The 11,484-nt window shown below is 49.1% G+C and overlaps 3 protein-coding genes across 3 annotated transcripts; 1 reads left to right on the forward strand and 2 right to left on the reverse strand.

Annotated features, from left to right (window-relative positions):
- Positions 1–1,272: 1,272 nt before the first annotated feature.
- On the reverse strand, positions 1,273–5,890 carry rpn3 (putative 26S proteasome regulatory subunit; the record flags this gene model as incomplete). Its single annotated transcript, XM_031153598.1, has 5 exons — positions 1,273–1,416; positions 1,473–2,785; positions 2,840–3,163; positions 3,927–4,167; positions 4,268–5,890. 5 exons carry the CDS (start codon positions 5,888–5,890, stop codon positions 1,273–1,275), a joined length of 3,645 nt encoding a protein of 1,214 aa, XP_031002219.1.
- A 1,036-nt stretch (positions 5,891–6,926) lies between these two features.
- Positions 6,927–7,772, reverse strand: LHYA1_G008679 (uncharacterized protein; the record flags this gene model as incomplete). Its single annotated transcript, XM_031153599.1, has 1 exon — positions 6,927–7,772. The coding sequence occupies one exon, from the start codon at positions 7,770–7,772 to the stop codon at positions 6,927–6,929; it is 846 nt and encodes a 281-aa protein (XP_031002218.1).
- Positions 7,773–9,429: 1,657 nt separating this feature from the next.
- LHYA1_G008680 (uncharacterized protein) lies at positions 9,430–10,064 on the forward strand (the record flags this gene model as incomplete). The annotated part of the gene is made up of 2 exons (XM_031153600.1): positions 9,430–9,494; positions 9,557–10,064. The coding sequence occupies 2 exons, from the start codon at positions 9,430–9,432 to the stop codon at positions 10,062–10,064; spliced, it is 573 nt and encodes a 190-aa protein (XP_031002226.1).
- Between the last annotated feature and the right edge of the window lie 1,420 nt (positions 10,065–11,484).

Genomic DNA, 11,484 nt, shown 5'->3' on the forward strand with positions numbered 1-11,484 from the left:
CCCCCATCTTTACCTAACCTAGGATACCATGAAGGATACCAAGCCCGAAAAGAAAGAGATGCGAATATCACATTCTCGATATTGCGTTCCGTGTCTTCACTTTTACCCCCCTTTGCATCCTTATCCCTACTCATCTCGACATCCTCGTTTCCATTCCCTTTCTGTCTTGGATTCGATTGCCATTTCGATTTCGTAACAGTAGTAGAAGCGGCAGCGGCAGCGGATGCAGCAGTAGCAGTAGAAGTAGGAGACCCCCGACGGGGTCTACTTCGGATTCCTGGCATTTTCTCCTTGCCTTCCTTCCCTAGATTCCCACCCTTCCGTAGTTCCTCTCCCCTTTCTCCCCTTTGCCCTTTCACTAGCTGTTCTCCTTCCCCTAGGTTCCCTCCCTCTCGTGTACGATTAACCGTTAATTTTATCTTAATCTTCGGTTTCGGTTTCAGTTTCGGCCTCGATTGCTCTCTTTCTTCTTCTTCTTCTTCTTCTTCTTCCTCCTTCAATTCCTCTGCATTTAATTCTTCGTCTGCTTCTGCATTTAACCGTTGTATATGCGCAGCACCACTGGATATAGACGCATACGCATTCGTATTCGTGGGCGTGGGTGTGGGCGCTGAAGCTGACGTTTCGAGAGCTTGGGGTGAGGTGTAGTGGGGTTCGCTCTCGCTCCTCGCCGCGTCGTCCTTATCGCCATCATCGCGTCTCGTAGTAGCTGTACACGTTGAAACCATTTTCTCCTCTCACTACATACAGTACATACAGTATAGGGTTTGTGCAATACACAATGCATGTAATCTATTAGATTAGAATGAAAACTCTTACTTTTGATATCTATATGCGTAGCTACCTAGTCATGTTTAATCCCCCCTTTTTTATTTTAGTTTAGTTGCTTGGTGGGTGGGTACGTAATTCTATTCTCAAGCTGTTTATTTTATTACTGTAATTCACTCATTCACTCCACATACACGTATTATACCAATCTCAATCAAAGAAAATACATCTATCAATTACTACCTACAGCCATGCATGCACTTACGCATTCATGCACAGTATAACCCCCTTCCCCCACCTGACGCAAAAAATAATATACTGTAGCAATCACCTTCCTTCCATTCTCTCCCATGCCAGAGAAGATCATAGGTGTGTAGTAGTGTAGTGGTGTAGTGTAGTAGCAAGACAATGTTATGAAGAGTTGCCACCAAACCCAAAGTTCGTTCTTCCCCATCCACTCTGTATACATCTCCCCCTCCCCCTCCCCCAGTCATTCGATCCATCTTACATTCCCTCAAACTCGCCTCCAAGATCATCTTCATCCAAATCCCCGTCCTGAATCTCCTTTGCCATCTCACGTTCGCGTTCCCGTGCTTCTTGGGCGTTCTTCAGCTCGAGTCTATGTTGGTTCATTGGGAATCGCATAGCCTGTCACAATGAAATCATCAGCAAATGTCCATTTACAAGTCAGGAAGAGTACATACCTTGACACTCTCATCATGAAGCGCAAGACAAGCTTGGATACGGTCATGGAACGCCTCACCCGGCTCCCTCGTAGCGTATACATCTCCAACCTCCTTACTCTTCATGAACCCCTTTTCGCGGTCCAAAGAAGCCTCTATAACACCATCCCTAATAGCCTTGGCAACAATGTACTCCGCAGACTCCTCACTCTCCAACTTCAATCGTATGCATATATCGCGAAGGGAGATTCGGGAGTAGGACAGGGACATCATGCGAATACCAGTCCTGATGACGTTTTGTCGAAGGCGGAGGATAAGAGTATATGTGCCATCTCGTCGGAAAGTCTCGCCATATTGCTTAATGGTAGTCTCGAACTCACCTAGAAGGCCAACTCGTACGGCTTGTACAAGTTGGAGGTATGGCTGCAGAGTGCGCTCCATGCTTTGGTCACGGAAAGTAGCACGCTCAGGAATATCACCCATCAACAGCTTAACCACAAGCAACAACTTGGTTGCGCTCTGCGAGAAACCTGCCGCGCTGGGGCTTGATGGCGCCTTTCTTGTTGCAGCAGTAAAGTGCTCATGAGCCTCGGTATATCGCAACTGAATAGCACGGATTCGACCCAAGTAGTACAGATATCTCGCAACCTGGTTATTCGATGCGCTGTCAGGGAGTCTTGTGTGTGATACGAGAAGATCGGCTTGGCTGATATGTGAGGTAGATAGGTAATTTCGTAGAAGCAGAACGATAATCGTAGATTGAGTATCAACATCCTTTCGTAGAACCGCTGTCCGAAGAGCAGAGAGAAGAGCAGGTCGGATGGAAACAACAGGTGATGAAGGCGATGGAGGCAATGGTGCCATCTGTTCACAGAAGAGGGAGTAGTAAAAGTATACACGGGCAGAAAGAGAATCCAGAGTTCGGCGGTTCAGAGTGTGTATCCGCTCAGCCAGGTACTGTGAAACATCGGCGCCCTTCTGGTTGGTCTTGTTGTCTAGGTAGTAGATTTGAATCAAAATACCAAGGAAGATCTCGATTTCGGGAATGATCTCTTTGACTTCCTTCTTCCCAGCCTTGTTTGCCTTGGCCTCTGAATCAATTTCCATCTCTGTCGAGCTTGGTTTTGCAAAGGTGGCATTCTCTCTACCAATGGCGTACAGAAGTGACTCTGCCGCAGGACCTTTCGATGCATATGTCTCTGTGATGACTTGCGCTAAGATATCGGGTGTAAGGCGTTTGCGGATAGAGGAGATTGATCGAAGGGCTCGGAGGGAGAATCTTGCATCGAACAACATAACAGCGCGTTCCAGTAATGGAAAACTGCCCTTGATATCTATACCCCAGAGTTAGCCATCTATAAACAGAGAAGAAGCGACAAGGTACATACCAGCTACAGCCTTCGCTACAGGATCAACCTTCACAGCACCATCCTCCTCAACAGCCTCCTCACCATCCATAGCCACATCACCCTCACCATCCTTCTTCCCCAGACCAGCAAGCTTCTGGCCCTTTGAAGGCGGCACAACGACCGTCATCTCCTCGTCGCCTTCCTTGGCCTTCTTGCCCTTTCCACCCTTCATCGATGTCGGCGCATCGTCTTTCATCTCGACGTCTTTAGCTCCATTAACACCATTCCCGACAGGATCGGAGCCGTTAGTGTGAGGTGTCTTGCTGGGCATATCGTCTACTTGGCGTCTATCCGCAAGGCGCCCTTTGTGTTAATTAGGTGCTCGGAGGTCGCGTCGGGTGCAGGTACGGGCTCGTCGTTGGCTGAGATGGAAATTCTGGAGGGAGTGTGGATGGCAGCTCTCTGGGAGTGCGAAGATACAAAGGTTAGGAATTAATGCAACTACAAAAAGTGTGTTGTTGGTGGAATGGAGAGAGTCGTTTGAGCTCTGGGGATTACAACGACTTGAAGCTTGAACAGGTAGTGTACGGTAGTCGCGATAGGCCAAAGTGGCAATTCTATCTTACGTCGTGTTTGCGGCCTGGAAAAGCGGACTGCGAAGATGCGCATGCACATGAATAAGCATGAACAGCATTTGAATTTCCGTAAAACTCTAAATTCATGTCACAATTATTATCTTCAGCTCAACTTCATATTTTTACAAAATACCAACTAGATTCTCTTGTACGTATCAGGGGAAATGGCGGTTTGATAGCTAAACTGAATGACTTGATCCTATGACGACGTCCGCAGAGCCGTCTGGCACTTGCATAGTATCACGTGCATATATAAGCAGTATCGGAAGTAAATGTAGATGTCATATTGCATGGTGTACGGCTTTCGTGCATTGAACGAGTGAATTCCAATTGTCCATGCCAGTTCCATGCCGTGGTTTCCTCTAAACGCCAAACCTTGCAAACTCCAATCCTCCACCTGTGAACTCCAACCCATCTGACCATCCCAAGTCGACAGCCATATCATTTTACAGTAGGAACAGTAGGAGCTGTACTTCAGTCGGAGTTCTTACCCCCAGTGACTTTAGCAGCTTGCACAGCAGACATCTTCGCAATCCAAGCTGGAGCAGGTTGAATCTTGCGGACAGTACGAATCTCATCGCTGGCGTAGCCGGGAATGCGGATATTGTAGTTGCGTTCAAGAGTGAGTTGGATATCCCGGATCTCGAGGACCTTGCTACCGCGCTCCTTGGCCATCTTACATGCGTTGTGCAGGACTTGGTCGACAAACGAGTCGGCGACTGTGAGCATAGACTGCGGATATGTTAGTATGTGACAGGAGGTAGAAGTAGATGTAAAAGCTGGATGATTGAAGACGAAACAAACATCTTCAGCCCGAAGAAAACAAACATACCTCTTCAACCTCCGGCATAAGACTCGGCCCATCACCCTGACCACCACCCGTAACCTGCTTGACAAGCTCATCCAACTTCTTCCGACTCAACACACGATTATCGTCACTCGCCATATTGAAACCCGGCGTCTTGGGCAGGACCGGCTGAGCCATAACACCACTTCCACTATTGCTAGGGCCGCCAGAGAACGTAGGACGCGATTGGTTGATCGCAACTGGTTGCGGCGGTGCAGCAGAGCGCTCGTCTAGATACTTGGGAATGGGCATCTTGTTGGTGACGATGTTCTGTGTCTCGCGTTGCGAGGGGTGCGAGTGACCCATGACGTGCGGTTGAGAATTATTCTGTGCGCCTCCGTTGGAATAGCTTCTCGCCGCCTGCGTTAATGCAGCCGAGTGAGTTAACGCACGAGGGATTTGCTGCGCTTGTGATGTAGCTGATTGAGGCGGACCGGCTGATTGAGGGACCGCTGATTGTGGAGAATTGAGATTCGGCCGTTGTTGCATTTGCGATATCGCCGTGTTTATTGGAGGTGGGACGCCGCCTTCCATTTTTATATTTGGGTTAGGGTTTTGGCCAGCGGGTTGGTGTGGCATGGAAGGGGCGGTGGAATTTGGCATCTGCCCTGGTTGCGACATTTGCCCATTCTGTGGCAATTGCGGTCGAGCACCGCCCATCTGCTGGTTTCTGGCGGCTTCAATCGCAGCATTCACTGTCTGGGTGTTTTGCAAAGCTGGGTTTTGAGGCTGCTGTTGAGGATTCATCTGAGGACGAACAGCTTGACCATTATTTGCAAGCGCACCACCAACTTGCGGCTGTGTAGGACTTCCTTGACCACCATTGGAAGCATCTCTAGCATCTCTGGAAGCTTTGGCTTGTGTCTGTTGAAGACGGAATGTATCCACGAACCCCTTGGCCTCGGAATGTGCCTTCTGTAACGCCTCTTTCTTCTCCTTGTAGTCCTTGTCTTCCTCTGGGTTCAAGGGTTTGCCGTCATTCATCCTCTTCTGTACCATAGCATCCATCTGCGTAAGTCTAGTACTAGAATTTTCCATAGATACCAGGCCCTTCAAGTACCTATTCTTGGCCTCCGCAATCCACTTCAAGGCATCAGGGCTATTCGGGTTCACGTTCGCAGGTACAACATAGGGGAACTTGGCGACATGGTCCATAACCTTCGCCGAGACTCTAGGCTGCGGCTTTGCCTGCTGCTGTATCTGCTCAGGATTTGGCTTCGGTGCACTATTCTCCCCAGCCTGTCCTGCCTGCGGCTGGCCCTGACTAACTGGTCGAGCAGCACCAGAACCTCCAATTCCAGCCCCGCCTCCCTGCTGAGCCTGCTGCTGCTGCGCCCGATAGTTCTGCATCTTCGCTGTCAAGGTCTTCGAGAACTCGAATATCTTGCGTTTGGCTTCCTGGTGCTGTTGAGTCTCTGGTCCATTGCTCTGCAGCTGGTTCCACAGCGACCTCAGCCCGTTCTCCCATTTCTCTTTATCGCTGCTAAACGCATCAGGTAGGCTGCGCATCTGCTCGGGCTTGAACATCGGGATATTGGGTCTTCGCTGCTCGCCCGGGGCAGGCTGCTGTCCCGTTGGCGCTCCCCCACTACCACCTCCGTTGTTCATATCGGCGTCGTGGTGATTGCTGAGTGGAGAGATTGCCCGAAATATTCCCCTGGAATGGCCAATAGATATGATATTTTGGCCTGCCTAGACTCGAAAATCGCTGCAAATGATTCGATAGATTAACGGTACGTCGGTCTAGATTATGAGGGCGTAGGTATCTGAGTCGGTGATGATGTACTTGTGTAAAAGACTTAAATATGGTGCGAGACGAAGTCGGCTTTTAGGTAGAGCTCCGACGCTAATCTTGCTCTTTCAGCCTCCTTCTTGCTACCTTGCTGCGCACCATTCCGCATCAAGCACTTGTCGTAATAGTTTGCGGGGGTGGCGCTGCAACTCAGTGACTCGAAAATATACTGTATTATTGCCAAAATAGGATAGATAATTAATTGCTGAGCTAAATGTAGATATTTGAAAGTTTGGTGGCGCGGCCAAGTTGGAACTCTGAGCTCTCATCTAATATTCTTGGAGAATGCAGGGTTTTAAAATAATATGAGCTATGTAGGTAGATCTTGACAAGAGGGCTCACATGTTTGGTTGTGAAGATTGTCTCGATATTACCTTCCTTGTTGAACCTAGTCTTGATCATTCCAAAAGGCTGGAGAGCGTGCTGGTGAATACTTAGGTACTACAGCATGAATGGAACTCATTCACAGAGTCGGATTGAACAGGCCAGAGAACTGGACTGGTCAACCTGCAATGCGGGTGGATGAACTCATGAAAGTAGCTGATGAACAAGGGTATGTCTCACTCCAACCAGTAGAAGACTTGTTATACAACAAACTGACTGATGAATCCTATGCAGAGTATGGTATCCTGAAGATGCTATCTAAATTTTCCAAGCAGACAACCAACCAAACCGAACGCTATGCTGAGTTCCATGCCCGCCCATCCTTATATATTTCTTGGCCCAAGCCATGCGTGCCTATCTATAGTCATCAATCATAATCATAATCATCAAATCATTCAGCTGAGCCTTCCACCTCCATTTCGACCTCCACCCTTACACAGCCGTAAAAACTTCTGACCAGCCCCTGCCCTACTCTGAATCCTCGTCATCCGAATCAACATCCATATCCTGGACATAATAAGGCAGGTTGCAATCAACCCCCTGCCCCTCATCCTCACTCCCCTTGACCTCCACCACCTCCTCGCAGCTCTCCGGCTCCTCCAACTCATCGATCCTCGGCGGCGGATCATCAAAAATCAAGCTGATCCGTTCATTATCCGCCTTCCGCCTCAATCTCCTCGCACTCGAGCCAGCCTCATTCGCGCCCTCGAATACAGGTTGCACGTCTTCCTCATCCGTATCGCTGCCAATGCTTTGACTAAAGGTCCGTTTCTGCACACTGCCTGAGCTGCGCCGTTTTCGTCGCTTCTCGGCTTGTACTTTCTTCAACCATGCCTCCCGGTCTAGTTCCGGGCCTAGGATATCCTGTGTCTCGCAATTCATGTTGCGGATCCCGGTGTATAGTTTATTTGGGAGGTCGTTGCGCGGAGAGGCTTTGATTGAGGGTGCTCGGTCAGACTCGGCATCTTCGTATTGATGTGGTCTGATTACAGATTCGTCGTCGCTGTCGAAATCCTCGTAGTCCGACTCGCCGAATTCCTCGAGTGTGAAGTTTGCGTCTTTGATGACTGTGCGATTGTTATAGCGTAATGGTGGTGGTGGTGGAGATGATGAGGAGAGAGGTTCGTTAACGGGGGAGGAGGCGAGGGGAGCGTGGGGGACTGCCGCTGGTTGAGGATTGGACGGAGGAGGTTGAAGATCGCGGTGAAAGATTATTCGAGCGGGAAGAGGGAATGAAGCTGAAGGTAGGTCCTTTGCCATTGGGTATAATATTCCCATCTTTTGTTGGTATGGTGGAGTGGAAGTGCATGCCATGACGGCGGTTGTTCCCAAACGCATAGGAAGTTGTAGGCGTCTGCGGCGGAGATGAAGGCCCTTCCTGCTGGGCAAAATTGAAGTTAGGTGTAGCAGGCCGCATGGCTGCTGATTGAACCGGGCGTTCTCGTAATTCGAGATGCGCTTTGGCACTGGTGGGAGGTGAAAGTATTGTAGGTCAAGGCGTCAACGCCCGAGGTAAGTATCTCCAACGAGGAGAAGGAAGACGAGGAGGATTGCAGTTCATGATAAGCAATAGAGAAGCTCGGACGCCAGAGGGCTTCGCAATCTAAATCCACGGTCTCGTCTTATGGCTTTAAAAAGGGGTGTCAGAAATCCAGAGTGACTTCTGAACTTTCCTTTCTCGCGGGAGTGCAAGGATAAGCCGCCAGTACCGTTAGACGACAAAAATGCAGGGCGACCAATTGTCGACGCTCGCTTTTGGTTAAAGTAGAATAAATGGGCCAGCGTTGCCTGCTGGGAATAAAGAGGCGCAAATTTGGACTCGTTTCGGAGTGAAAACAAGTGCAGGGTGTGCTTGTTGTGGGAGGTGAGTAACGAGGTGTGAGTTGTCCGCGAGTATTAATCTCTGGGATGACGGTGAGGTGGGAGGGAATGCAAAAAAGTGCGACCAGCCGAGCACTTATACTCTTCACCACCAACCAATAACTATGCTCCAGTCAAAAAGCAGCTAACAACCTGTAGGTTGGTCCCGAGGGAAACACGCATGCACGACTGCACGACACGGCGGATTCGGGACCGTTTTGATTTGAGCGGAAAGTGATCTGAGTTGTTATGGTGCCGTATGGATTTCTGTAGGCCAATACAACCCGGGTTCAGCCTGTGTCGGGCAGCAATTGTTCTGGGTCCTCCCTTGTATAGCCGCTTGATTTGAAGCCGTAGTCTTGTTTGTTGCCGAATATGGAAAGAGCACGCGGATTGGATGGGAAATGCTTCCTTCTTCTTGAAAATATAGAAAAGTAATCGCGAGTAGTGCACAATCAAGTCCAACGAAAATGAAAATGTTGATGTGTACTGCGGGCCGGACCCAAAGAAAAGAAAAGTTTGGAGGGGTAGATTTTCCTGGGCACGTTCATCAATCCATCAGTCAGAGTGCGGGAGAGATGCTATGCCACTGGCGACCCCTGGCTGAAGACATGATTTTTTATATTGCGAAGGATTCGATGCGTTGGCAGCACAGGTGAAGAAAGAGAGAGACGGAGAAGAAAAGAGAAGAGAGGAGTTCAGCAGAAAGTCGGAAGAGAAGCAAAACCCTGGAAGAGTGGCATGCCATGGCATGGGTATGCAGCAATTCCCGCGCTTCTTCACCAATTGTGGGGAGCAGATGTAGGAGATGCGTTGGTAAGGCGGAAAAAAAAAGTGAGAGAAATGTTCTGCGCTTCATCCTCATTCGTAACTGAGTTACACTTTTCTTGGCTGGAGCTGGAGACTGAAAATATACGGAAGCCAATTGGGACGTGTAGATAATATGGTTATATTTAATATTTGCATCGAAGAGATATTTGACCTGAGGTCGCTATTCCTAGCCGTAATTAATTAATCGCGGTTCCAATCAACGACGCGTAAAGTAGTAAACACTTCAACTCACCTCAATCAACCACCACCACCACCACCACCACCACCAAACCCATCCACAATGTCTCTCCTCTCCCGGCATCTAGAGCAAATCTCCCTCTGCTCAGAATCAATAGCAAGCCTCCCGTACGCTTCAATCCCCCCTTTACCTTATAAACACGAACACACCTCTCTAACCCCCCACCAAGCTTCCCCCCACCCAAAATCTTCACCAACGCCCTCCTCTCCACCCCCGACATAACCTCTCTAATCCGCGACACCGAGCCCCACGAACGCGCCCTCTTCTCCGTCCCTCCGCCGCCCCCGCACCTCACCTCTTCAAACCCATTCCCCGACACCAATAAATCCTCGCGCCGCCAAACAGTCTTCAGCGTTGCCTCGGGAGGAGAAGTAACGACATCGTCCGGCCCTTCACGTGTCCCGCGCAGGAACACGGCTGTTGCTGCTGTGCTAGGACCAGAGCTACATCAGGAGGTTAGGAAGACCGAGGGGAAAGGGGACATTGATATTGAGGTGTTGCTGAGGGGCGTAGAGAAGCTTAATGCTGTGTTTGAGGTGAGGGGAGTGCCGGAACGGGTACATAATGTGAGGTCGAAGTATGGGAGGCTGAAGGACAGTGTTGAATTTTATGAGAGGAAGGCGCAGAGACTAGGCAGGGACTTGGAGGGAATTAACAGGGGGGGATCGGTGGGATGAAGAGGAGGAAGAGGAGGAGTTTGAAGGGACTGGGCCGGTGGAGGTGGAGATAGAGGTTACGGACGAGGATTTAAGAGCTGAGGAGGAAGAGATTAGGGAGTTGGAAAGGAAGAAGAGAGAGTTGGAGGAGAGAGTTAGTGGGATGGAAAGGGATCTAGGGGGGTTGTTGAGGTAGGGTTTGGAGGTCTTGTTGGGAGTTGTGTGGCGTTTGATACCCGGGAAGTTTGTGAAGGCACATCGTAGTCAATTGGGGATATATTGTAATCCCCACCCCGTTGTTGCAGTTCTTCACCCTAATGTTTCTGTTTCGCTTTGCTTCGGAATGTTCATTTACAGCCATCAATGTTTACAAGTACGCTCTGTACAGGACATTCGAGGAATTGAAGCGCCTGGCGTAGAATGAGTGATTTGGACGTGGAAGTTAGAAGGGGAAGGTATGTGATAATTCTTAGACTGATAGTTGCAATTTCTGCTCCTCTTGCAACATAGTTTTCTTCTTCCATTACAGGTTTTGAGATACAAAAGCAGCTTCGATTCTCTATCATACTGGAAGCAGCTATCCTATGCAAGCGCAGAATAGTCTATATATTTGTTGGTTTTAGAAGATAAGCACTTCTCCAGGGTCTTCTACACTTACATTTTCTGATTTGCATTAGCAATCAGCTTCGATTGGTTAGCCAGTTTTCGGGTCTCACTTGTTTTCTTTCCTCCTTGTATCCGACTCTACTTCAATACTCAAGCTGATTCAATCTTCCTTCAGCCCCACCATCGACTCTTCTAGCGTCTTATTCTTGTTCTCCATTCAGCTTATTTTCTGCAACTCTTGTAGGATGTCTAGCTAGGAATTAAGCCTCCTTCTTTTCAAACCAAAAAGGCCTCCAACACCGACGACTAAATAATATATCCCACTCCCAGCCTCTCGGCCGTTGGTACGAGTCTACCTCTTCAAACCTGAGAACAACCATCAGTTCGACTTGGACTGTTCTTCAATCTTCACACCAAAGCTTGTTTTCCAACATTCATTTGCGTATTGTGATCGTCCTGCGCAAAGTGTCGTCGCCGACTCGCTGAGAGTGGGTATTTATCCCCCCTTACATCCTTTCAAACTGCAGTCCTGGACTTCCATCCTCTCCTCAATTTTGCGGTCTCTGGCGCGCCTCCTCTTCTGAGACAATACTAATACCAAGGTCCCTTTGACAGAAAAACCTCTTCACATTCACTCAGCACGGCTATCTTCAGAACCCACAAGACGTTAAGCGAGCAATCATTCGCCCGTCTTCAACCATCAGCCCGCAGTTCGAGATTCACCACGCCTTCTTTTTAAATGCCCCCGCCCTTTGCGCAGACTCAGATTCGCCCAAGGTCATCGACTCATCCTTCAAAACCTTGCGCTGTACACCACTGCACTGTACTTGTGCAA

Source organism: Lachnellula hyalina (assembly GCF_007821495.1).
Source record: "Lachnellula hyalina strain CBS 185.66 chromosome Unknown contig00181, whole genome shotgun sequence".
NCBI lineage: Eukaryota > Fungi > Ascomycota > Leotiomycetes > Helotiales > Lachnaceae > Lachnellula > Lachnellula hyalina.